The 27,445-nt window shown below is 35.9% G+C and overlaps 1 protein-coding gene across 2 annotated transcripts in view; it reads right to left on the bottom strand.

The window, feature by feature from the left end:
* Ascc3 (activating signal cointegrator 1 complex subunit 3) overlaps positions 1 to 27,445 on the bottom strand; it is a 317,613-nt gene that overhangs the window by 209,729 nt on the left and 80,439 nt on the right. For both annotated transcript variants that reach the window (XM_048449042.3, XM_048449043.3), the window contains exons 9-10: positions 16,624 to 16,824; positions 14,661 to 14,801 (exon numbers count right to left, since the gene is read on the bottom strand). In XM_048449042.3, the coding sequence (XP_048304999.3) occupies positions 14,661 to 14,801; positions 16,624 to 16,824 (342 nt within the window). The remainder of the gene's footprint in view (positions 1 to 14,660; positions 14,802 to 16,623; positions 16,825 to 27,445) is intronic.

The raw sequence follows: 27,445 nt of genomic DNA on the forward strand, positions 1-27,445 counted from the left end.
CTGGAACACCATGAAAAGATCAAACCTAAGATGAATAAGAATAGAAAAAGGACAGGAAACCCTGACTGCTCTTGGGAATGGTGAGGGAGGAGGAGAGGGAGTGGGGGGAGCGGGAGGGTATTAGGAGGAAAGGAGGAAGTGGAAAGAGTGTTTTCGGATACTTGAATAAACAAACAAACAAACAAACAAAAAGAATAGAAAAAGGAAAAAACTCCAGCTCAAAGGCACAGGAAATATATTCAACAAAACCACAGAAGGAAACTTTCCCAACCTGAAGAAGGATATACTATAAAAGTAAAAGTACCTTATAGAACACCAAATAGAGGGGACAAAAAAAGTCCCCTCAAGACATAATAATCAAAACACTAAACATCCACAATAAAGAAAGGATATTGGGAGCTGCAAAGGAAAAAGGTCAAGTAACATATAAAGGTAAACCTATCAGAATTACACCTGACTTCTCAATGGAAATTCTCAAAATCAGAAGGTCCTGATTAGACGTTTTACAGACACTAAGAGGCCAGCCAAGACTGCTATGCCCAGCAAAATTTTCAATCACCATAGATGGAGAAAACAAGATATTCTAGAACAAAACCAGATTTAAACAACACCTATCCACAAATTCATCCCTAAGCAAAGTTCTAGAAGTAAAACTCCAACCCAAGGAAGTTAGTTACTCCTATAAAAACACAGGCAATTGATAAGACCACACTAGCAAATCCAAAGAAGGGAAAAATACCTAAACCAACAAATACAAGACAACAGAAACTATTATTGGCCATTAAGATCTCTTAATATCAATGGTCTCATTTTGCCTATAAAAGACACAGGCTAATAGAATGGATATGAAAACAGGATCCATCCTTCTCCTGCATACAAGAAACACACCTCAACTTAAAATACAGACATAACCTCAGGGTAAAGGGTTGAGAAAGATTTTCCAATCAAATGTACCTAAGAAACAAATTGCTGTAGCTATCCTTATATCTAACAAAATAGACTTCAAACTAAAATCAACCATAAGAGATGATTAGGAATAGATAACAGGAAATAGTCAAATTGAGGTCTGAAGTCAATAAAACAGAAACAAACAAAAAGACATTAAAAAAAACAATATAAAGAGTCAATGAAACAAAGAGTTGGTTCTTTGAGAATAACGAGATAGACAAACCTTTATCCAAACTAACCAAAAGGCAGAGTGAGAGAATATCCAAAATAACAGTATCAGAAATGAAAGGGGGGACATAACAACAGACCTAAGGAAATCCAGTCAATTATCAGGTCATATTTCAAAAGACTGTACTTCACAAAATTGAAAAATTTAAGAAGAAAAGACAATTTTCTGGATAGGTATCACATACCAAAATTAAAACAGAAAAGATAAACAATTTAAATAGACCTATAACTGCTAAGGAAATAGAAGCAGTAATCAAAAAAATTTACCAATTAAAAAAAAAAAAAGCCCAGGACCAGATGGTTTAGGCACAGAATTCTACCAGAATTTAAAAGAAGAGCTAATCCCAATGCTCCTCAAATTGTTCCGCCCAATAGGAACATAAGGGACATTGCCGAACTCTTTTTATGAGGCTACAGTTTCACAGAAACAGAAGCCACACAAAGACACAACTAAGATAGAATTAAAGACAATCTCCCTCATGGACATTGATGCAAAAATACTCAATAAAATACTGGCAAAATGAATCCAAAAACTCTCAGAAAAATCATCCACCATGATCAAGAAGACTTCACCCCAGAGGTGCTAAGATGGTTCAAAATTAAAAAAAAAAACAACAAAATGTCAATGTAATCCACCATACAAATAAGCTGAAAGAAAAAAAAAAACAGATGATCATCTCATTAGATGTTGAAAAAGTCTTTGACAAAACCCAGCACTCCTTCATGATAAAGGTCTTGGGGAGATCAGGGATACAAGGAACATATCAAAACAAAATAAACGCAATATACAGCAAGTCAACAGCTATCATCAAGCACAAAATTATTATACTCATCAAGCAGCAAATGAACACATATTTTTGTATTTGATTATAAACAAAAGTCTAAAATTAAGTCTCTCTGCCAAACACATATCTGCAATGATAACACTACTCTCCATGAGTCAGAAGTAACAGCCAAATTTACAAATTTATAAATGTAATAAGCCACTCTGAAAATTAACAGAAAATACTGTTACGGAATAGCTATAGCATAATACTGGATTAATTTAGGTAGCAACAAAATATGAATACATTCTCTTTATATTTATAAATAAGAAAATGACTACATAAGTAAATATCGTGAATGTTAACCAGGAATGCCCAAGTCTTAGAAAGAATGGGGAGGCACTAGAACACTCACGAGTGCTACAATGAGCCTCCCAGGCACTGTGAGCAGCTTCCTCCCAGTATCGTCTACAGTTGATTGCACATTACATCAAACATCATATTACACTTTCCGGTATGCCTTAGGGTCCCAAAGCTCCACTCTCAATAGTCATGCACACAGATACATCAAAGAATGTTCATGGCTGGATAATTTTTCCAAAATCAAGAAAGTGAAGAGTTCTTCAACAATAAAGAGGATTAAAAACGAGTAAACTATACATACAATGGAAGAAAATGTTCAAATTACAAAACAAAATGCAAAAACACGGGAAAAGCTTCATAACCTTAATGTCAAGTGAAAGCATGAGTTCATATATAATTACATATAATAAAAAAAATGTACAATAGCTAGGTGGTTGTGGCGCATGCCTTTAATCCCAGTACTTGTGCAACAGAGTCAGGTGGATTTCTATAAGTTCGAGGTAAAGCTGGTCTACAGAGTGTGAGTTCTAGGACTGGTTCCATAGATAAGAAATTCTGTCTTGAAAAACAAAGAGCAACAAAAATAATGTCAACTAGGTGAAGTATTAAAAAATGAGGAATGAAGTTACACAAAGAAGGAAGAAAAGAAAGTGGAGGAAGAGGGTAATAAGACGAAATGGAACAGATAACAATCTACATCTCAGTGTTGTTTGTGGTTAAGTTGGCTTATTCACTGTGGAATAATCATCAAGCTGTTTGTTTACAATTTTTGACAAACTTTATTTCAAAAAAGCAATCTGTGCACATAAGCATTAAAAATGATTCAACTTACTTAAAAAGAAAATAAAATTTAAGTGACAAGAAGGGATACCCACTTTCAGTTTATTATCCCTTGTGCAACCATGTGTTTAAATGGGACTACTGTGTATACCACAATGTCCCTAAGGACAAGAACAAGATCTAGAATTTCAAATGTCAATTTGTGTTTCTCAACTTGTTGCTTGTAAGTCATTTTTAGGGAACCAACGAAAACTCATGAATTTCGATAATTTCCTTATAACTTAGCAATCTTCCCGTCAAGCAGGAACAGGTAGTTGCAGGAAGCAGGTTGAGTGCATTTGCTATACATCTTTTAATGAGACATTTAAAATTTAAATCTTATACTTCCTATATTTCGTTAGTGTTATTCTAGTTATTTTTCCAAAAGCAACTGTTTTTATCTTTTCAGATTTCTAAAGCATACTATTAAAAAAATTCCACATAAGTCAACCTTTTTTTTTCCTGCTGATAACTGTAAGCTCTGGATTACTAAACACACACAACAAAGGTATGAACGTGTGAAAAGTAGCCTCTCAAATGTAGCCCAAATTCCACTTCATTAACAAACCCAGAGAGATGCAGCAGCTTTCTTAAGATTTGTAAAAACAAGTGGGAGAGCAGAGCTCTGACGTATCGCCCTCGTAAACCCCCACCCCCAAACTCTTTCCTCACAAAAAGAAAATAAAGAAAAGACAAAACAAACAAACAACAAAGACCTGGGCCACAAGTCACCTAGTATTGAACTACTTAGGAATGAACTGGCTTGACATTCTCATTCCCACACTCTGTGATTCTCAGTAATCACTTCTGGGTCCAGATACCAGGAAGGATACACAGCCGAGGACACTTCTGATCAGCTGCACAGTTATGGGGCATGAGTCAGTGCTTAGGGAAGACAATGGGCTAAGTTAGTAAATGTATGCATTCGAAAAAATCACACCATTAAAAGTTTATTCAGAGTGAAGGCAAAGGAAGCATGAAAAGTACACATGGCATGCTAACCAATCTTAAAGACTGCTACTTATAAAAACAAAAGTAGCTACCTAGTCTGGGAAGCATATCAGAGCTGACCCTGCTGTGGTGGGGAGGGATGTTCACCAGCCCTGAGGGCTTGAGGGAAGCAGAACTGACTAGCTCCGCCTGTTCTGCCATGTGGGGGCATGGGTCTATGAGTTGGCCCACCCCAACACCCAATGAATTTATGAACTATTGGAGCATGTGAAGGGGATAAACCTACAGATCCAAAACAGCAGTATCTCCAACACAGGACAACAGGATATCCAAAACTAGTCCATTATCAGATTTCAAGCAGAAGCCGGAGGCCCCAAGCCAGACCAATAAATGATTCCTGGCAATGAAAACTTGCAAGTAAAGACAAATGGACTAAAAGGGAAACTGCGTGACTCAACTGTTCACATTACAGATTCGATAATGAGATTCTTCTCTTTTATTTACTTATTTTTATTTGGCTGGTTTGGTTTTGTTTTTTTCTCTTAAATTTGGTTTTGTTTCAGGGGTAGACAGAGTTGCAAGGGCAGAGGACAGGGAGCTAAATGGGAGCAGAATGTAAGATGTGAAATCCACAAAGAATCAATAAAAGTTAGGAGAATAAAAAACAAAACAAAAACAAAAGTAGCTCGGCATGGTGAAATAATGGACGGTAATCACAGCACCCAAGAAGGCCACCAAGGGGGTCACAAATTCCAGGCCAGCATGAATTATTGCAAGGGGTGAGTGACACTGAGGGTACTACTTCCTCAGGTGAGATAAACCCTTCAGAGTCAGAGGGTTCAAAGTTATCAGCTTCAATAGTGTCCTCCTACACATTTCCATCCTAAGTTAAGGATCCCACTCTTTACCAACTAATGCCCTTACTTTAACAACTGACACCACTGAGGTGGAGACTCAAAATTATCTGTAGTTCAGCCAGCCTTATGATAGCGGAAGTTTGACTTTCTGCAACTTGAGCTCCGTGGAGAAGACTGTATTCCAGAGCACACTTAGAAACCTTTAGACTCTGTATTCACATCTGGAGCCTGTCAACTTTATCACCAAATTCATTGCTGTCCTTCACCATACTCGAAAGATGGTTAATTTTATCACAGAGCTCATTCCTATCCTCTTTATCGATTTATTCAGAGATATTAAGAGCAACCAACCAGCAGTATCATTTTCCTTCTTTTCCCCCAAACTGTCAAAAATTTTGAATATAGCATCAATAAATCCAATGCCACTCACTACTGATGAATCTAGATAATCAAAGGAGTTTATCACTTTAAGTCTGAAATACAGTTTGCACCATGAGCTTTCAGTACTTTCTGAGCTTCCATGAGAGTGATTGGAGAAGCTTCAGCAGCTGAAGGTGCTAATGAATTAAAAAGTCTATTCCAGATACTTAAAAAATTCATCTTGACACTTCTGTTTCTCTAGAACCACTCTGGTACCAAAATATGTATTGTTCAGTGTTCCCTTGAGTCACAGAGCATACGAAATACATCTTTTCCTCTCCTTCTCTCCTTCCCATTCTCTTTGCACGTGTGTGGAAAAGAGATTTTATAGAAAAAGCTTCAATTCCTTGAACATATTTGTAAAATCTGACAAGTCAGATGTGTGCTATCCTAATTCTCTATAACTGATAGCATACAAGTAGCCAAATATCACACCTCAATTCTCCTAACTATTAAACTTCAATGAATGTTTACTGAATGTATCAATGTGAATTTTCCTATTGACATTATGTATTAGACTAAAGCAGAGATGTCTGCAATGCCTCAAGTCCTCTGCCCTATGATTAAATAATACTGCAGTGTTCTTGTAGTGATACTACATAATTCATATAGACACAATGACTTTAAATCTTTACAAAATTATTTTGACTGATGGGGTAGTTTGTTTCTTTGGGACAGATATCGTGACATGATGAAGGTTAAAAATTTTAAATCAAAAAAAGCTAACAAAATTTAAAGTATACTTTCTTGTCTTTGTAATATCTAAAACTTTTGAAGTTTTAGACATTAAAAATTGGAAAAATATTATAAGTGTGTAAGTGCTATATTCCTTTAACAACAGAATAACAAAATAAATAATTTGTTTAATAAAATATAAGACCACTATACCATATTTTTATGTAATTAAAAAGAAGAAATACTGCCAAACACATTTTCCAAGGTACCTTCCAACTAATGAAGTACTATGGCACATTTAGTTGAAAATGTTGGCAATTTATTAACTACAGTAAAAAGAAATCTTCCAGAATGATAGTTAAAAGTCTCTATCTCTGTGGTAGAAAAGTCAGACTGGAATTGTTACAAATCACAGTAGACCAAGCAACAACTTCATTTAAGAAGTCTATCACTTTAAAATACATATTCCCATATCTAGGCAAAAAATGAACATTGTATGAATGTTTTAAAGATTAATTCTAAAATATAACATGGTTATGCCAATAAACAAATAATTACAGTTATGCCAATATCTAATATACAGTGTTGATTGATGGCAACGGCTCTCTGAAATTGAATCTGACATCTTGCAAATGCCTGCCCCTTGGGACATTTTAACAAATCAGTTCCAACCAGTTCCTGTTGTAGAATATTAAAGATGTATCACATTTGTTTATGCTGTGGAATATTTAATGATGCAAAGATATGTTACATTCTTTTATGTTGTATTTGTTTAATTCTGTGAAGCTGTGTTACTTTGTCTGTCTAAAATACCTGATTGGTAAAGAGTTGAACAGCCAATAGTAAGGCAGGATAAAAAATGTGGGGCAGTCAGGCAAAGAGAACAAATAGGAGAAATCTAGGAAGAGGAGATGCAGCAGTGAGAAAAGAAGGGACCCATCACCCAGCCAAACAGTCAAACACAGAATAAGGAAAGAAAAGATATACAGAAATAGAGAAAGGTAAAATTCCAGAGGAAAAAGTAAATGGGATAATTTAAGTTAAAAAAAGTTAGCAAGAAACAGTCAAAGCTAAGGTGGGCATTTATAAGTAATAATACGTCCCCATGTGTATTTAATTGTGAGTTGTGTGGTGAGCCCCCCAAAAGAATAAAGAGGAAAAAATAAACCAACTACAACTTCCTTTACTACAATTCTAACGTTCCAATTTCTCCCATCAGTTCACATGTATAGAATCAACTCACACAAATGAATCACCAAGTATGCTCAAGTAAATCATTACATTCATGTCAAGTACAATATCTTCAATTATAAAATGAAAATACAAAACCAAATGGAAAGTTTAAGTACAGAAGTATTATCATAGCATGTTATGTGCTATGAAGTGCAAATCTAGTAAATGTAAAACACAATGACAGATATTCTTGCACTTCCTTTTCTGAAAAACAACTTATTTGTAGTTAAAAGTTCCTAACTAACGTACATGTTCAATTCAGAAAGGTTTAATAAAAACTTTTGAAGGTGCTTAAGATAGTAAAAAAAAAAAAAAGAGAGAGAAAAAATACCTTTTCAAAACTAGGAATTTAAGAACATATTTTACTTCAGTTTCAGAAAGACCTTGTCATTACAAACTAATAAAAGTACCCCTAACTTATCCTGAACCTTAATTATATAAAGTGGAGACAAAGAAAGAAAAGAAAAGAAAAAAATAGAAAAAAGAAAGAAAGAAAGAAAGAAAGAAAGAAAGAAAGAAAGAAAGAACGAACAAAAAACACCAGGGGTTTACATTTCTGAGTGTAGAAACCACCAAGGTCTTGTCCTCATTATTCTAGTTGCTTACCTTACTCTAGGTTTGCAATTCAGGGTCTTGAGGACAGATTCTCTGAGACTTAGCACATTCCTAGAGAGTTTATCGAGGTCTTTCTGGTACAAGCCCCTTACCTCTTCAGGATCCAGTCAAGACACTATAGTTTAGTGAGGCAGCTAACTGAAAAAGATCTGAGGATGAAATGATTTCTCCACTACGTAGTTTTCATCATCAGTTTCTTTATTGTTCTCTTTCTGCTCCTCCAATGTTTCCAGTTTATATACATATGCAGACACAATCAGCAGTTCTCTGGCAATAGCAAGGTTACAGGACTTGCACTTTTCAGGGTCATAAAAGCAGAGGAGTATTATACAAAGAAGATAACTGTCAGATTACTTCGTGGCTGAGGGGAGGCGTGATTTGTGAGACGTATATCTGAGGGGCAAAAAAGTAAACTGAGGAGAGGGCTATAAGTTCTAAGGAGGGAGAAGGAAAGGTTGGTGCATGACACTACATTCCTAGATTAAAATCACGTATTAAACAGAGGTGAGGGTAGTTGTAGGGAGCTAATAGCTTTTTTAAGGTTAAAACGTGTCAACTGAGGCTAGCAAGTAAGGAAAAGCCCAAGTAAGCTGTGGGTGAATTTGAGACACCCAGTCTTTTTATCTGTGATGGCAAGAATCAACTAGCTTTGACATGCTGTACCCTCTTCTCAGTACCTATCTTTGAACGTCCCAAATATGATCTATTTGCAAGATTCCTTTCCTGGCCAGATGTCCTGCCATAAAAGTTAACTGTGAAAAGCTAGCTTCTAAATTTGTATCAGAGAATAAAGCAAAGATTTGTCTAAGAGAACAAAGGTTTTTCAACAGTGTGACTACTTTCACACCAGGACCCCATGGTGTGAGAAAAAGTCATCTAATATACAAGTACATGAGGAAACTATGCCTAATAATTGATTAATACATTGCTGGGGTTTGGGGGATGAATCCCACAAGAGAAATGGAGTGCTATGGCTTCAATGGGAATTTACATTAAGGTCAAAGTTCATTTGCAATGTCAATCAACTATAGCTCAAACACAATGAATTTAATAAATGTATTCTTTGGTTCTTCATAGAATTCAAAGTAATCCCAAATTTGTTACTTCATGATAATTTCAGAGATAACATTAACAGATTATATATCATTATGATAATCACATCAAAAGTTTATTCTGACCTTCCAGGCTAATGCTATTTGATGGACTAAGATCCCCCCAAAAGTCCCCATAAAACCCCAAAACTATTTCACCCAACAAAAATCAGGAAGCAGTTTGAAGAGAACTGTGCCCAAATTCCCAAATATTGTTTATAATTTTTTTTTACATTTAAAGTGGTATATGCTATAGAGAAGAATATTTTGTATTGGTATGGATCTTGGTCTATCGATACAAATTTAAGGTCAGTTTTGTTATATGTATATTTCTGCTCTTGATTAAGGTATTGTGTTTGTACAGCTCATTTAAAAATGTAATGTATAATTAAGAAATACAGGTTAACAGATAACCATCTGTAATAGTCAAGCTTGTAGTCATGTTAGTTAGGTTTTCTAGATGTACAGAGATATATTTTAGATAAATAGTTATTCATCAAACCATTCAAGGACTAAAAAAAAAATATGACATTTAAAATGTTTTAAGAATTTAGGACTTTTCATGACAATGAGACACATCTGCTCCTGGCAGCATCAACCTACTTCAAGATGATGATGGACATCAAAGAGGCTCCTTATAGTTTGCTAGCTATTAGGGCAAGAAACTGCTCTTGGTGTGGACTGCATGATGTTATGCTGCATAAACTGGACATGAAAGACCAACAAAAACATGGCTGCTGAACTTGTCAAAGAAGGTGAGATAATCCCTCAAGGTTCCTGATTCATGAAAGAATCTGTCAGACATTCTGTAGACACAGAAGAAAGTTACTGACAAACTGCCAATATAGGTAAACTGTCTTTGAAATTTCCTACTTCATGGAAAAGTATGCTGGATACTATGGGCCTGTAGGCTAAAGATGAATGCACCAACACTGCAGAAGAACTTTGGTTGATTGTCCGGGTAGTGAGATGTCTCTGTCAATTTAGAGTTTTGGAAGTTGCTTGCAATGCACTTCCTGTTAACTTCAGAAGGATACTGTATCCTTCTGGAGTCTTTGATGGAGTTAAAAAATAGATACTCATAATTCTAGTTTTCCTTAAATATAATAAAAGATAAAGTAGATATAAATGTAGTAACTGTAATTTTTGCTTGACACTTGTTTTGTATATGTAATTTTACTATGTTAATGTTAAAACCTTCCTTTTAATTTAGACAGAAAAGGAGAGGTGATGTGGTATTTCCCTTTTATGCCGTGAATACCACTGGTTAATAAAGAAGATCCTTTAGGCAAATTACAGCAGAGCAAAGCGGGAATTCCAATCAGATAGAGGATGAGAGAGTAGGGAGAATTGTAGAGAAGCAATGTAGCCTCTGCAGGAGAAAGACACCAGATAGAACCTTACCGGTAACAACCACATGGCAATACACGTATCAGTAGAAAGGAATTAATTTAAGATATAAAAGCTAGCCAATAAGAAGTGTGAGCTAATAGGCCAAACACTGTTGTAATAATACAGTTTCTGTGTGATTATTTCCAGTCTGGGTGGCTAGGAAATGAACAAGCGGATTCCGCTTAATAGACCAGGAGCAATTCACATTTCTGAATTTTTATCTTTGTTCCCTTCCATTCATTAGAACCTAAAAAACTTAAAGTAATGAAAAGGAAACTCATTATTAGTTATTGATTTTGAAGCATATATTAGGAATGCTGCTGAAATGGGGAGATGGCTAGTCATGGGGTACAGAGCTTGCTGTGAAAGCAGAAGACCTCAAGACCAAACCCTAGCAGCCACATAGAAAGACAGGAATGACTAGCTGCGTGTGATGCAGCACTGGGGAGGGTAGACAGCTTGATCCTAGATTTTACTGGCCATCAAGCCTAGTCGAAAGAGCTTCAGATTTCAGTAAGAGACCCTATCTTAAAAACTAAAGTGGAGAGTAGAAAAAAATGACATATGACATCTTCCTCTGAATGTGCTTGTCCAAAATATGTGTACACACAGCAAACATTCATAGCCCCTCCACATTTAGTAGAGTCAATAGAGTCAATGTAGAATCTGCGGCTTTAAGATTTCTTGACATGGTTTAAAAAGAAAAATCAGTACATGGTGAAGAACGGACTAGGCAGATCCTCAATGAAAGTAGCATTCTGGCATCTGAGTTTAAGAGCAAGACTTTCTATAAGACTCCATTAACACAAATACCTTCCCCAACTAACTACAAGAGCAATCTATTGAGATGACTGTTCACAACAACTGGGGAAACAAGCTTGTTCATTAGTTTTATTTTAGAAAATATATGATAAGAAAAAAACGTGAATTACATAGGAAGATTGTACATAAAACTTCTCTCATGCCTCCCCCATTTCAGTCTCCTACAATGTAGCCACTATTTATCATGTATTCTGCCACAAAAGATCACACTACATAACACAAACATGATCTAGTCTCTGAGAATAATACAAATCAGAAACTATGCTGGACGTGAACTTGCAATGCCCTTGCCTCTGATATGCTAGGATTAAAAACACCTAAATTAATTGCAGATAACATTTTTCAAAGATGAATATCAAGTACTTCAAGGACTCAAGCAAACAATCTATAGTATCTGTATTACTGTAGCATTGCAAAGTAGTTATTATAACATGTTCTACACAGTTAGTCTGAGTTGTTTGTGTCTTCACATAGTACTCAGTAGAACATTCTATGAAAACATACTTAAATTCCCTCTGTCTCATCTGTAAAATGAGGACTGTACCTAAATTTCAGGTTTGTGGTGAAGATTAAATGCATTAGCCCATAAAACATTACCAGCTCATAGTTTTTACCATTATTAACCCCAGTCTTTCCAGCACGATTCTCACCAACAGCACCATCACTACTGAAGGGGCTATAGACCTGACTTAAGTGGATGCTGGGGATGCAAACTCAGGTACTCACCCATTGAATAACCCCCCCCTCCAAATTTTACATTTTGCAGAGCTAGCAAACAACTACTATAGGAATTATAGAGGATAGATTTAGTAATATAAAAATGCACATACATATCAGGTATGGTGGCAAACATTTGTAATATAAGCCCTTGGGGGACTGAGCAGAAGAACTGACAATTCTGTTTAAGGCAAGCCTAGATTGCAAAGTAGACCTAAACTCAAAAAACAAGAAATCTCCATTTTAGAATTCTAGTAAAGGACATACACACATTTGAACATTGATAAAGTTTTTCTGGTAGCAATAAAATGGATCCATGTAAGCCATTAAAGGAAGATGACAAAATACAATCCATTTTCCACAAATACACAGACAAATAACATAAAACCTCATATTTATTAAAACAAAACTATTTACACATATTTTCTTCTATAGTCTTAAATTTCCAAACTTATGTTCTTAAGCCCTTCTTAAGCTATAATTCCCTAGTAATATTTCAGTTTTATATCCTTTTATGGCATCTCTATGTCGAATCCTCTACGTTAGCATTTAAAATACTATATTGTTTGTTTGACTGTTTTTCTCTTATGATAGGCTAGCAAACAGAGCAAAAAACTAATCTAGTGTAGACTGCCAAATCCATTAAGCCCAAAAGTGTCTTGACACATGGAAAATAATAATTGGTGGGAATGCAAACTTGTGCAACCACTGTGGAAATCAGTGTGGTGGTTTCTCAGGAAACTGGGAGTCAATAACCTCAGGATCCAGCAATTCCACTCTTGGAAATATACCCAAGAGATGCCCAATCATACTACAAAAGCATTTGTTCAACTATGTTCATAGCAGCACTATTTGTAACAGCCAGAACCTGGAAACAACCTAGGTGCCCCTGAATAGACGAATGGATAAAGAAGGTGTGGCACATATACACGAGTTCTACTCGGCGGTAAAAAAAAAAAAAAAAAAAAAAAAAATAACATCTTGAATTTTGCATGCAAATGGATGGAAATAGAAAACACTTTACTGAGTGAGATAACCCAGACCCAAAAAATGAATATGGTATGTACTCACTCATTAGTGGACTCTAGCCATAAACAAAGGACATAGAGCCTATAATTCGTGATCCTAGAAAAGCTGAATAAGAAGGTGAACCCAAAGAAAAACATATATTTATCCTCCTGGATATTGGAAGTAGACAAGATCACTGGACAAAAGAGGGGAGCATGGGGGTGGGGGTAGGTTGGGGGTAAGGGGAGAGGGGAGAGAGAAGGGAGAAGGGGAAGATTGGGGAGAACTTGGGAGAATGGGATGGTTGAGATGGAGGAAGAGTGGATATGGGAGCAGGGAAGAAGATATCTTAATTAAGGGAGCCATTTTAGGGTTGACATGAGCCTTGGCTCTAGAGGGGTTCCCAGGTGTCCAAGCAGATGTCCCCAGCTAGGTCCTTGGGCAGCAGAGGGTGCCTGAACTGGCCTTATCCAATGGCCACATTGATGAATATCTTGCATATTACCATAGAACCTTCATCCGGTGATGGATGGAGATAGAGACAGAAAACCACATTGGAGCACTGGACTGAGCTCCCAAGGTCCAGATGAAGAGCAGAAGGAGGGAGAACGTGAGCAAGGAAGTCAGGACTACGAGAGGTGCGTCCACCCACTGAGTCAGTGCGACTGATCTAATAATGGGAGCTCACCAAGGCCAGCTGGACTGGGACTGAATAAGCATGTGATCAAACCGGACTCTCTGAATGTGGCTGACAATGAGGGCTGACTGAGAAGCCAATGATAATGGCACTGGGTTTTGATTTTACTGCATGTATTGGCTTTTTGGGAGCCTAGTCTGTTTGGATGCTCACCTTCCTAAACTTGGATGAAGGTGGGAGACCTAGGACTTCTCACTGGGCAGGGCACCCTGACTTCTAGGACTGGAGTAGGAGGGGTTTGAGGAGGGGGGAGAGTGAAAGGGAAATGTGAGGAGGTGGAAATTTTTAATAAAGAAATAAATTTAATAAAAAAAAGGACTACCTTGTTTTTAAACATCCCCTTAATGTACACGGTATAAATACAAAAAGAGATTATTTTGGAAAAAACTGAAAGAAGTGTCACTAAGAGATAGATAGGAAGCACCCTAAACTTAACAAGATAGCAAAATGTTCGTAGAGATAACACAAAACCATGTGAAAAATATCAAAGAATGTATTAATGCAAAGTTACTACTTAACTTTAAGAACTAGAAGAAAAATCAGGAAACATCAATTCCAGTTAACTATAGAAAAATAATGCACTCTACCATAAATATAGTTAGAAAAGAATTTTATGTGAATGAAAAGACTCATATAAAGAGGCAGACACTAATAAATTCTCATTTGAAAATATTAAATGTCTAAAATTTCCTATTATATGCTATTCTATCCTTAACAAATAAGTTAAAAGTGTAGTGTGATTACTTCAAGATTGTTGTAATGCTTCCTCTTAATACTCAACTACAATCTTACCCCAGATTCTCATTTCCTTAATGTTATAAAAACTGTCAAGAGACATAAACTCTACGCTTGGAAATAATATTTAAAACATTAAGAATTGCAAAAGAAGGCTATCAAAGACTATTAAAGCAACATTAAGAATTGTCTTTAGAGCACATGTGATCATAAATAAGTTTGTTATATTGTTTGTATTATATTACTACTTTCTTAAAATTAAGTGTACAACAATTTCATAACCTTAAAAATGAACAATATAAAAAGATGTGGGTGAAAAACATACCTGAGTTCTTAAAATTTCACTTTTTGATAACTGCATATCTCCAGTCAGTTCTTTTACAACAATGCCGAGTGGCTCCAGACGTTTGCTGAAGTAATTTGTCATTTCAGCTGCCAAGGCTTTCATTGGAGCAACATATACAATCTGTACCAAACAAACACTAGCTTGATGAATGAGCAAGAATTACAATACCATTATTTCACAGTAGCCATTGTGAGTCACAATTTATAGTGAAATATGATCCTAGTTACTTCCTGTGAAAAATGTTAATAATGATATATGGAAAGTACTTATCTTTGCTGAATTAAGCACATAGTTATTTAAATAAATAAAATATTGTCCTTTAAATAAAAGGACAGTGGAATTTGTTTATACTGCCTCGTTACTTAAAAAACGGGCTCTGTGTCAAAGCGTAAAATATTTCCATGCCTTTCCCCAAGGGTAATGAGATTTTCAAAGCAGAAATAGGACTGCCTTTATAGTAAAGAAGTCAATCACACAACATTCTTTTTTATGACTTTTACTATAATAAATATCTTCTGTAGACAGACATTGCTCATTCGTTCCCAGCCGTCCAGACACGAATAATCACACAGAAACTATATTAATTACAACACTGCTTGGCCTATTAGCTCAGGCTTCTAATTAATTAACTTTACATCTTAAATTAGCCCATTTCTATTAATCTGTGTATTGCCACTAGGCTGTGGCTTAATGGTACCCGCATGTTACTCCTCTGGCAGCTAACTGGCGTCTCTCTGATTCAGCCTACTCTCTTTCCTATCTCTTCCAGCCTGGTTATATTCTGCCCTGCCATAAGCTAAAGCAGCTTCTTTATAACCAATGGTAATAAAACATATTCATAACATACAGAGGGGAATCCCACATCAATCTTTAAGAATTCACAGGTTTTTAGTTGAACAAATGCTTTTGTAGTATGATAGGGAATCTCTTTGAGCCTATAATTCGTGATCCTAGAGAAGCCAAATAAGAAGGTGAACCTGAAGAAAATCATATAGTTATCCTCCTGGATATTGGAAGTAGACAAGATTGCCAGGCAAACATGGGTGCATGGGAGGGGGATGTGAATGTAAGGGGAGATGGGTAGAGAGAAGGGAGAAGGGAAGGATTCTGGAAAGCTTGGGGGAATGTGATGTGTGGGATGGAGGAAGGATGGATATGGGAGCAGGGAAGTAAATATCTTAATTAAGGGAGCCATTTTAAGGTTTAAAAAAGACTTGATTCTAGAGGGGTTCCCAAGTCAAGGAGAAGTCCCCAGATTGTTCCTTGGGCAGCAGAGGAGAGGGTGCCTGAACTGGCCTTGTCCCATAGCCACACTGATGAATATCTTGCATAGCACCATAGAACCTTCATATGGCGATGGATGGAGATAGAGACAGAGACCCACATTGGATCACTGGACTTAGCTCCCTAGGTCCAAATGAGGAGCAGAAGGAGGGAGAATGTGAGCAAGGAAGTCAGGACCGCGAGGGGTGCGTACACCCACTGAGACAATGGGACTGATCTAATGGGAGCTCACCAAGGCCAGCTGGACTGGGAGTGATGGAGCATGTGATCAAACTGGACACTCTGAACGTGCCTGACAATGAGGGCTGACTGTGAAGCCAAGGACAATGGCACTGCGTTTTTATTCTACTCCATGGACTGACTTGGTGGGAGCCTGGTTGGTTTGGATGCTCACCTTTATAGACTTGGATGGAGTGGGGAGGACCTTGGACTTCCCACAGGGCAGGGAACCCTGACCACTCTTAAGACTAGAAAGGGAGGGGGAGGTGGGGAAGGAAAAAGGAGGCGGGGAAGAGTTGGAAATTTTTAATAAATAAATTAATTAATTAAAAAAAAGAAAAAAAAGAATTCACAGGTTTTTTAGAACTGAAGGTTTATTTTTAACATCTACACTCAAAAAAGAAAAAAAAGAACTATTGTCTGGTTTATAGTCTCCTACCTTAAACTCATTCTTTTTAATAACACCTTGTTGAAAGTGTTGCCGGATTTCATGTAAAACTGTAAGCATTGCAATGTTGGTCTTCCCAGCTCCAGTAGGGGCACAAATCAGCATGTTCTCATTGGTGTTATAAGCAGTCTCAAATACTATGGACTGGATTCTATTGAGTCTCTTCATTCCTTTAAAAGCCAACTGCCCAATCTAAAATAAGAGAGGGATATGATATTATAAATTAAATAAAAATGACTCATAAAGTACAGAATATAAACACTAAATCTCTATGGTTAACAACATGATGACAAGCATGCATGACATCTACCTCAACAGACTCAGTTTCTCAGTGCAGCCTGTATTTCAAAGTGCACATAGCTGAGAAAGCAACATAACTACAGCCCAGTTCTAATTTGGAAACTACAACACTCTAAATATAAAAGTATGATTCTAAACTTAAATATATCAAATATTTGATCAAGTAACTTCTCAATACACAAAATAATGTAATTTTTAACTATAAAATAAAACACATCCTTCAAAATTCAAACCACTTCCAAGTTGTATCATAGTCTATGAAGGAAAAACAGGCACTAGCACATACATGTTACTAGCACTGCAGAGGGCAAAGCAGAGCCAAGGCCAGCGAGTGTACAATGAAACCCTTCTTTAAGAAACTTTTAGAAAATAAAACAAAACAAAAAGTCGCCTGGAGAAAGAAATTCTATTTCATTATTTGGATAAGTTTTCCATATTTTAATATTTTGTAATATAAAAAAACAAAGTTTAGAAGAAAACATAAATTGTGTGAACAGACAGACCAGACTTCATATAGTTTATAATACAACAAGTATAGTTATAAGGACTTTAATACTACTTCTTTATAAAACCTCCAGAAAAATTCTATGGTACACTATTATTACAACTCTTTAGTTAAAAAACAAAACACAAAAAATGAAGGTTTGAAAAGTGACAGAAGGTGATGTGCTAGTAAAAGCAAGGAATAAACTGGGGAGAGCCGATGACAAGACTTAGAAGAGGGGAGACGCCAGCTTTAATATCAAAGTCAAAGAGGGAATTGTACATAGCAATAGTTCAGAGTAAATCCAGAAGTGTGGCTTGGTTTGGTATACTTCTTGCTCCTGGAGAAGGGAAGCACCAATAACAGAGGACAGGAAACACAGCTTAGCACAGGGAGACTCAGAAAATCCATACTATACTGACAATAAGAACTTATTGACAAAATAAATTGTCAAAATGGAGCAAAAATGGGGCTGGAGAGAAGACTCAGCAGTCAAGAGTACAAACTGCTCTTGTAGAGTAGCAGAGATCTGTTCTCAGTATGCATGCAGTTGAGTCAGCTCACATCATCTGTAATTCCACTTCATGAAATTTAATCCCTCCAGGCTTGTCTCTTCTCTCTCCTCCCCCCACCACACATAATTAAAAATAAACGCAAATCTTTATAAAAAAAAAAAAGATCAGAAAATAGGGAAAAGAGGGTGCTTTTCCATGTGTCCTCCCCTCCCCACAGTGCCCCCAGGGAAGAGTGTCTTGTTTCTTTACAACATATTGTGTATATGCTTTTGCTCTTGTTTAGGGTATTGTACCTATGTAGTTCATTTAAAAATGTAACGTAAAATTCTAGTTTTTGAAAAATACTACTACGAATGATTTAGAAAAATCAAGAAACACAGGTCAGCAGTTAGTTATCTATAACAATCAAATTTGTAGATATGCTATGTACGTTTTCCAGATCATATATAGATGTATTTTAGATAGACGGTATTCAAATACTTCAAAGACCTACAAAATATGACATTTTAAATGTTTTGTTAATTTAAAGTTTTTCATGACAACTAGGCACATCTGCTCCTGGCAGTACCAATTTACTGAGGAAATGATGGACCCTGAAGAAACTCCTTATGGAATTTGTTGTCACAGTGGCACAATCAGCCATTTGGCTCCTGCACTGTTTGACCGTATGTTTTATAACCTGGACGTGCGAGTCCCACTGGAAAGTCACCACTGAACTTTGCCAAAACAAATCAGGCTGGTCCTTCAGGGTTTCTGCTTCACAGAAGAAACTGTCAGACATTCTGAAGGGCACAGAGGAAAGTGACTGACAAACTTCCAATATAGGCAGAACATTCTTTGAAATTTTCTCCTTCACTGAAAAGTCCACCAGATACTATGGGTCTGTAGGCTGAAGATGGATGCCCAACACTGTAAAGGTGCTTTGGGTGACTTTCCAGGTAGTCAAATCTCTCTGTCGTTTATAGAGTTTTTAGAAGTCATTTGCAACGCATGTTTGTTTATTTAAATAATACTATATCTTTCGGGTGCCTTTGATGGTGTTGAAGCTACATAGTTATAATTTCAGTTTTTATTAGATATGAATGATAGAAAGTAAGTTAGTTATAAAACTTTGGATTTTCTAAAATAGAATAGATTATGGAATATTTTCTTTAAATTTACCAGGCATAAATAAACTGGAACTCAATACATTGTGAATATAATCTTTATTTGATAATTGTTCTTACTGTAAACAGTCTTACTATGTTAAAGTAAAAATTTTTCATTTTTGTTTAGAAAGAAAAAAGGGAACTGTTGGAGAATATTATTTTAAGGTATGTTGCTTTTGTTTATGCTGCATTTGTTTAACAATGTGAAGCTGTGATTCTTTGCCTATTCAAAACACCTGATGGTCTGTAAGTTCCCTTTGTAGCTTTGAAAGAGTTAGTGCCTGAGAGAACATAATTTCTTCAGGGCTGCAGCTCTTGAGGCTGAACCGCTGCTGGCACTGGCAGAGTTGCAGTTGCTGACTAGGACAGTCTTGGCTTAAGAGGCAGCAATACTTAAAAATGAGGATAACAAAAGACCCTGCCTGAAAAGAAAAGAAGAAAATAGTAGATAGTGGCTGAGAAATGACAGGCAAGGATCCTCTAACCTCCACGTGCACATACAGGCATACACACTCACGTGTGCACTAGCACAAGCACATATAAACAGCCTGTCCAAAGAAAGGAAAACACAACTTCTTTCAATGTTTTAACTATACAGTGTCCACAATATGTATGACCCTTTAAGATATACCAGTGTTTGGAAACAGGTATCTTTCAAGACAAAATACAGTACAGAGGTCAGTCACTTTCTCGGCATTTCTTCATGCCTTTGCACTGCCTGCCCCAAAAGCCTTTCCCAATCCTTGGAAGCTGTTCACTATCATTCAAGTTCAAGCTCACAGATGAGTTCAGATTTCCTCTAGTTCCCTAAGTAATCAGTATTTATTTCTTTAAAATCTGCCATATTTCAACAAATTTAAGGAAGCTCTACTTCTCCTCCAGCCAGACATTCAACAAACCTTCATCACATATATATTATCACTACTATCTATAACCATACTGAAATAACTTCTTTATATCTATATCTAGCCAACTGGACTGAATCTAAGGATTCTATCACTGGTTATATTGTATAGGCTACTCAATATATTTTTATTGAATGATTTTTATGTTGCTATTGGCAAAGAGGGTTTTAATTAAGGAAAGGGTAGAATCTTATTTAAAAATAGACTGCATATATAATATCTACCAAAAAAAGCAAACTGAATCTATAATATAAAGCAGTCTGGAAATAAAATGTTATACAACCTTCAATAAAAAAGGTATATTTTAGAACTGGGGTGGTAGCTCAGTAGTGCTCTTACAGAGAACTTAGCTTCAATCCCAAGCACCCTCATAGCAGCTAACAACCATCTATAACTCAGTTCCAGGAAATCTGTCACTACCTCTCTGCCTTTATGAGCACTGCACATATGGTAAATAAGCATACATGAAGAAAAAACATTCACACTTACATGTAAAATAAAGATAAGTAAATCCCTTTTAAAAAAGAAACTTACAATTTTGTTCTTGAAGTTTACAAAATAAACTAAAACACCAGAAAAAATGCACCTATGGTCCAGTTATCCATCTAGAGGTTTATTATCATTCTACTTAGTTCAACAGTTACTAACAGTGAATGTGACCATATCAAGAACTTCTGATCAGTATATTATTTTTTTGGTAAAAAAAAATAGTGAAGGGTTGTCAATGTTAGTTTCTCATTAAATGGAAGAAAAAAGAATGTTAAAACTATATTGTACCATTTTATTTTAAAGACATGAACTATATGCTGAGGGGTCAAAAAGGAGACAGCCACAATGAATGGCATTTGAGGGAAAAACAAATTATCAGAGAAATGGGTAGTAAAATTCTGGCAAGAAACACTGTGTTTAAGAGAGGGGCAGAAAGAACTCAAAGACAGGCAGGGATGCAAAACTAGATCTCATCCCAAAAATCCCAAACAATTCCTGGACCTAATGAAAGCTGTGTCTCCCTCTTTCTGACTCTCTCTTTCTGTCTGTCTCTCTCTGTTTATCTCTCTCTTCTTCCCTCCCTTCTTCTCTAACCCTGCCTGCATGCATCCACCCACTCACCCATTCATCCATTCATCAAATGAATACCTGTGATGAGCTAAGAACTATCTCTACAGCTACAATAATAAAGAAGACTGAAAATACAATTTTAAAAGGAATGAAGTACACTATAATCTTATTAGAAATTCCTTGAGAAAACATTTAAAACTTAATAATTAGTTGTAATTTCCCTTCTTGGAAAAGAACGAAATTTCAGACAGATTTAAATTGGGAGAAAATTCCAAAATAATTAAAGGAAACTAGAGAGTCCTCTACAAACCTCTAAAGAATGTTTGCAGAATGATTTAAAAAGCTATCAAAGGAAATTGAAATGTAAACAATGAAATACTTCACACATGCTCATTCTGTTGATAAACTATTAACAGGCCCTGAATTATTTTATCTCACATAGAAATTATTATGAAGCCTGCTCTTTAAAGTATATGACTCAATCTTGCCATTCAACTATTATCTCTGTATTCATTTTAAAATCAGGTGAAAGGTATCTTCATACTGTCACCCGTTTATGCATTGATATTACAGAATATGCTGACTAGAAACTGAGAGGTTAGAAATAATGTTTCAAAAACTTATAAAATTACCTCACACTCTGTACTACAATAGCTAAACAGTTACTTTTTAAATTTGAATTAAGAAATATATATGAAAAACATTTACATATAAACTTGTTAGTAAAAATAAAATAAAGATGCTCAGACAACTGTATTTAAAAGAAGCAGTAGAGGGCTTAGCATACTTGAAAGTGTTTGTAAGTTCCTGGAAGAAAATTCAAGTGAATTATCAACAGGTGTTCTCTTCTTCTACACCCACCTAACTCGCTCCCTTGTTCTCTCTCTTACTGAATCCCTCTCTCTGTGAGTGTTGGAATTCAAGAACTTCCATACAACCCAGGTGAGTGATCTAACACTGAGCTGCATTTGCTGGCCCTTTGTGGAAACATGTCTTTCTATATAGCCTAGGCTGCCCTTAACTATAGGACACTACATTCAACTAGTACTGGGGTTTTAGCTGTTTTGGTTGGGGGTTGTTTGTGGTTTGGTGTGGAAGTCCTTCTGTATATGTGTTGCTTTTATTGGTTAATGAATAAAGAAACTGCTTTGGCCTGTGATAGGGCAGATTAGAGCTAGGCAGGACAACTAAACTGAATGCAGGGAGAAAGAAGGCAGAGTCAGTAAGACACAATGTAGCCACCTCTGAAGAAGACAGACTCCCAGGAACTTTACCGTCAAGCACCAGCTTGTGGTAACATATAAAATAATGGAAATGGGCAGATTTAAGATATAAGAGTTAGCCAGAAATATGCTTAAGATACTGGTCAAGCAGTATTGATCTTAATATAGTTTCTGTGTGGCTATTTTGGGTCTGAGCAGCCGGGAAAAAAATGAGCAGCCTACAACTACACTGGTTTGCCCTTTTTCAAACAAGGGCGCATAGCATAATCTTGCATTCAGTAAATATTTGTTGAATACATCAAAAAAAAAAACACAAACTGGCCAAATGGTTAAAACCATCAAAAAATATCTGTTCTCATGTAATTTACATTCTAATATGATAGAAAAAGTTCTGTAATGAAAACAACCAAATTATTTCAAATTTTCACTCAAATGAATTTGAACTGGCTGTGCAATTAAAGGAAAAGAATGGAAATATTATTTTAGCTTTTCTAATTTGAAAATAAAGTGTCAGAAAACTTGTAACTGTAGTACAATTAATAAAAACCCAGAGACAGAAACTGGGGTTCAATCTGAAGGTCAGAAAAGCAAAACATTTATCTCTGGCTCTTACCTTGACCTCAGTCCAAAATGACAACCTTGTCTCCAGGAATCTCAGAATGAAACTGTGTGAGAAAGCCATCTCCTCCTGTTTTATATTCCTCTTTAGAGCTGGGACTAAAAGTGTGCACTACTACTGCCTGGTTTCTATGGCAAACTAGTATGGGTACTGGGATTAAAGATGTGTGTCACCACTGCCTGGTCTGTAATGCTGATCAGTATTGCTGTTTTACTCTCTGAACTTCAGGCAAGCCATATTTATTCAAATATAAATGAAACATCAGTATAGATCATGAAAAAATATAAGCACACGCAATCTTTGCAGAAGCAAGATCTAGTTCTATGACACTGCATCAGAACACAGTTGACATGAAGTCTTGCAGAGATGTCAGAGGTGAGTAAGTAGTCAGATGCATCTGAAAAAAGGAGATAAAATTCTTATTCCTGTATAGGTACGTTAAAATGAAGGACCTGTATGTATTTTTTCACATTACAGTAAAAAATATGTGCAGGATTTTAAGCAGAAGAATGGCATTATGTAACTCATACTTTTAAAGCTCTATCTAGCCTCCAGGAGAAAAACAGATGGAAAGAGGCAAAAACTCTGGAAACAGAATAGGTAAGGGGTAATGTGTTAGCTTATATTAAGGCAGAAACAGGAGCAGAAGAAATGTTAGATAACAGATAATAGGCTATGTCTGAGATGTATAAAATCGGTTTGCTGACTTGAAGTGTATGGTAAACAGAAATCACATATGGATTTCTTAATGAGAAAACGGATGATAGTATGTGACAGGGAAGGATAACAAAAGCTTGAAAAAAAGGAACAAATGCTCTAAGTACCTACTATGCCCCATCCCCCAAAATAAAATGAGATAAATATATAAGCTAGTTAAACAATACATCAAAACTCTTTTCATCATCACATGGGACTTTCTCAAAACTGTGTAACAATAAGGGCAAAACCAACACCTAAAAAACATCCTGTAATAGGTTCTTCTACCACCTCATAACAGAATAAAACCAGAAATCAATAGGAGAAGCTATACAAACATAAGGAGATTGAGTGATACACTTTCAGACAACTTAGGTTCTGAAAGAAATAACAGGAAAAATTTACCTATTCCTAGAACCAAATGAAATCTGTGCAACAAAACACCACCACAGTACTTCAAAGACAGAGAGCCACAAGAAAAAAATCAATTAAAAGAAGAAATAATGAAGTACAAAACTAAAATAAATGAAATAGGAAATAAAAGAACAATACAAAGGATCAATAAAACCAAACGGTTTCTTTGAAGAGATAAAAACACACTATTTCTTTAACAAGCTAAACAAAAGAAAGAACACAGATCAAAACGAATAAAAGCAGAGGCAGAAGGGGGCATTGCAACAGATGCCACAGAAACCCATGTGGTCCTTAAAGAGTGTTCAAGACTTATATTTAATACTTGCTCTTGACAAATGACTGAGTTCTGTTTAATTAAAATCTTTCTCTTAATGCTCTTAATTGAGAAATAAAACACTGCAAGGCCATTGTCAATTTTTCTTTATTAAAGACCCAAGTGTCTCATGATAATTAATTTTAACTACATGATTCAGGCACAAGAAACTAAAAGTTTATCCTTGAAATAAAAGTCCTAAGGAGAATTCAATATTACATCTTTAGAAGGATGGAGAATGTTAAGACTTTATAAATATCAAGTTAGTTTTTTAAATTATATTATACTAAATTTTATTATATACAAAGAAAGTCTTAAGAAATCCCAGTGGAAATAATTAGAAATTGTAACACAATTTAGATTGTAGCACTTTTAGATTACATAACTTAATCCATTTAAATACTAACAGAAAATAATCAGTATGTCTAAAAGTGTAAACTTCTAAAAATTTAAACTCATACTGAAAACAATCTATATAAGAGGTAGAGAAACAACCAAACAAAAAAAGTCCAATAAATCAACTGGCAGATTTTCCAAATATCTTCTACCCACTGAATCTAAGATGGAAATTAGAAAGATTGCTACCATAAGCCTTCAAGGAAACAGCATTTCAAAAAAAACAGAAGCAAGAAACATTTCACAAACAAGATACAACAGGATTCTGAGTCCTAGTTTGCTTTTCCATGGCTGTGATTAAACACTGACCAAAACAAACTTGGATAGGAAAGAGTTTATTTGGCTTACAGGTTACTGTCCATCATCAGAGCAGCCAAGGTAGGAACTCAATGTAGGAAGCTTGGGACAGAAACCAAGCAGAGACCACAGAAGAATCAGCTTACTAGCTAGCTTCCAGGCTCAGATGTAGCCTGATTTTTTTTTTTATAGAACCCAAGACCACCAGTCTAAGGATGGCATCACCCACATTGGGCTGGGCCCTCACAATCAATTTTTATTTAAGAAAATACTCCACAGATTAGCCTATAAGTATTTTGCAAGCAGGCAATTCCTCAACTGGCATCCTCTGTTCCTAGATGACTGTGGCTTGAGATTATCCTCTTCATATGGGGATAAGACTGCAATCTTATTCTTGAGAGGATTGGTTTCAGTCTAGGCTGAATGCTGAGAAAACCAGAAGAAATAAGTTCTCAAAGGTAGAGTTTAAAAGATGAGTAAAACCCATTCATAAGAAGCTACACTGATAAATTTTACAGAATTTCCACTGCAGTTTTAAATTAAAATATCATTGCATCATTTTGTACCATCCCTTTCCTTATTCCAAACCCTTCCATGTATAACAAACCCGACCTCTACACACACCCCACCTTGCATTCTTTCAACATCATGGCATCTATTTTTCTTTAGTTCTTATTGTTAAAAACACACAAATACACACACACACACCTCTGAACATATACATAGAAAATGATCAGAATGTGTACTACCAGCAGTAGGTATATGATTTCAGGGCTGATTACTTGGTATTGGGGGCTCTTTCTTGGAAAAACTAGTTCTGTTTTTAGCACTGTTCAGTTGCCTAATGTTTCTTGTCTAAGGGTTGGGTACCATGAGATTTCCCCTTCCATATTAGAAAGTATTTCACCAGCACACTTTCAATTATGCCTACCCTCACTCTGAAATGCCTTCATGGACCTATGCCAACACGTGAATTTCAGAGAACGCCAACAGTTTTATCTTAGTTGTAACCCTGACTTGCCTAGGTTTGCTATCTGTGTCCTTAGATAGAACCATCACAAGTGAGGATACTTTTACATCACCTGTCTTATAACTAAATACACAAAGTTCAGATGCTCAAAGCTCACATAGGCCTGGAGGCTGACAAAGTGACGTGTCACATGAACCTAATATATTACTTTCATAAAGAAAAATTTCATGATGGCTATGTGTATATCTATCCCTCCAGGTTGTCCCTTAAGTGTTGCAATCTAAAAGCTATTTAGGTTAAAAGTTATTGGTCTCAAAAATTAGACAACTCGTATAAGCTTGACAACTATAGAATCTGCTGTCTGATAAACAGTTGTGTGGCTAATAAGGACAATAAAATATAAAGAAAACAGCCTCTGTCAAATTCTGTTGCTGCCCAAAAAGGAAATGTCATTTCCAGATTCCCAGTTCTTGGATCTTACCTGTAGTGTTAACTGGTTTGACTTGATTTTTAACCTTCACTTCTAAGCTTGCTCAAAATCTTCAGAAAGGGAAAAGTATTTGGGTCTATGCATGATTACATTATCTGAACATTACAGACGTTGATGTATAACTTACTAGTTTACATTTTGTTTGTTTGTTTTTGTTTTTTATATTAATTTTTATTGAGCTCTACATTTTCCTTTGCTCCCCTCCCTGCCTTTCCCCTCTCCCCTTCAACTATCCTCCAGGGACCCCATTCTCCCAATTTACTCAGAAGATCTTGTCTTTTTCTACTTCCCATGTAGATTACATCTATGTAAGTCTCCTTTAGTGTCCTCATTGTTGTCTAAGTTCTCTGGGATTGTGGTTTGTAAGCTGGTTTTCTTTGCTTTATACTTAAAAACCACCTATGAGTGAGTAGTACATGTGATAATTGTCTTTCTGTCTGTGTTATCTCACTCAAAATAATGTTTTCTAGCTCCATCCATTTTTCTGCAAAATTCAAGATGTTATTTTTTTTTCTGCTGTGCAGTACTCCATTGTGTAAATGTACCACATTTTCCTTATCCATTCTAAACAGAGTCTCACCAAAGGAATCTAAAATTGCTGAAAGACACTTAAGGAAATGTTCAACATCCTTAGTCATCAGAGAAATGAAAATCAAAACAACTCTGAGATTCCATCTTATACCTGTAAGAATGGCCAGGATCAAAAACACCGAGGACAACTTATTGTGGGCAAAAGAGAACACTTCTGCATTGCGGGTGGGAAAGCAAGCTGGTACAGCCCCTTTGGATGTCAGTGTGGCAATTTTTCAGAAAATTAGGAAACAACCTTCCTCAAGACCCAGTAATACCACTTTTGGGTATATATCCAAAGGATGCTCAATCGTGCCAAAAGAACAAAAAAAAAAAAAAAAAAAAAGAAAGAAAGAAAGAAAGAAAGAAAGAAAGAAAGAAAGAAAGATAGTTTGGCCCTTGAAACCAGAACCA

The sequence above is a fragment of the Myodes glareolus genome, chromosome 1 (genome assembly GCF_982192425.1).
Source record: "Myodes glareolus chromosome 1, mMyoGla1.1, whole genome shotgun sequence".
Classification (NCBI taxonomy): Eukaryota; Metazoa; Chordata; class Mammalia; order Rodentia; family Cricetidae; genus Myodes; species Myodes glareolus.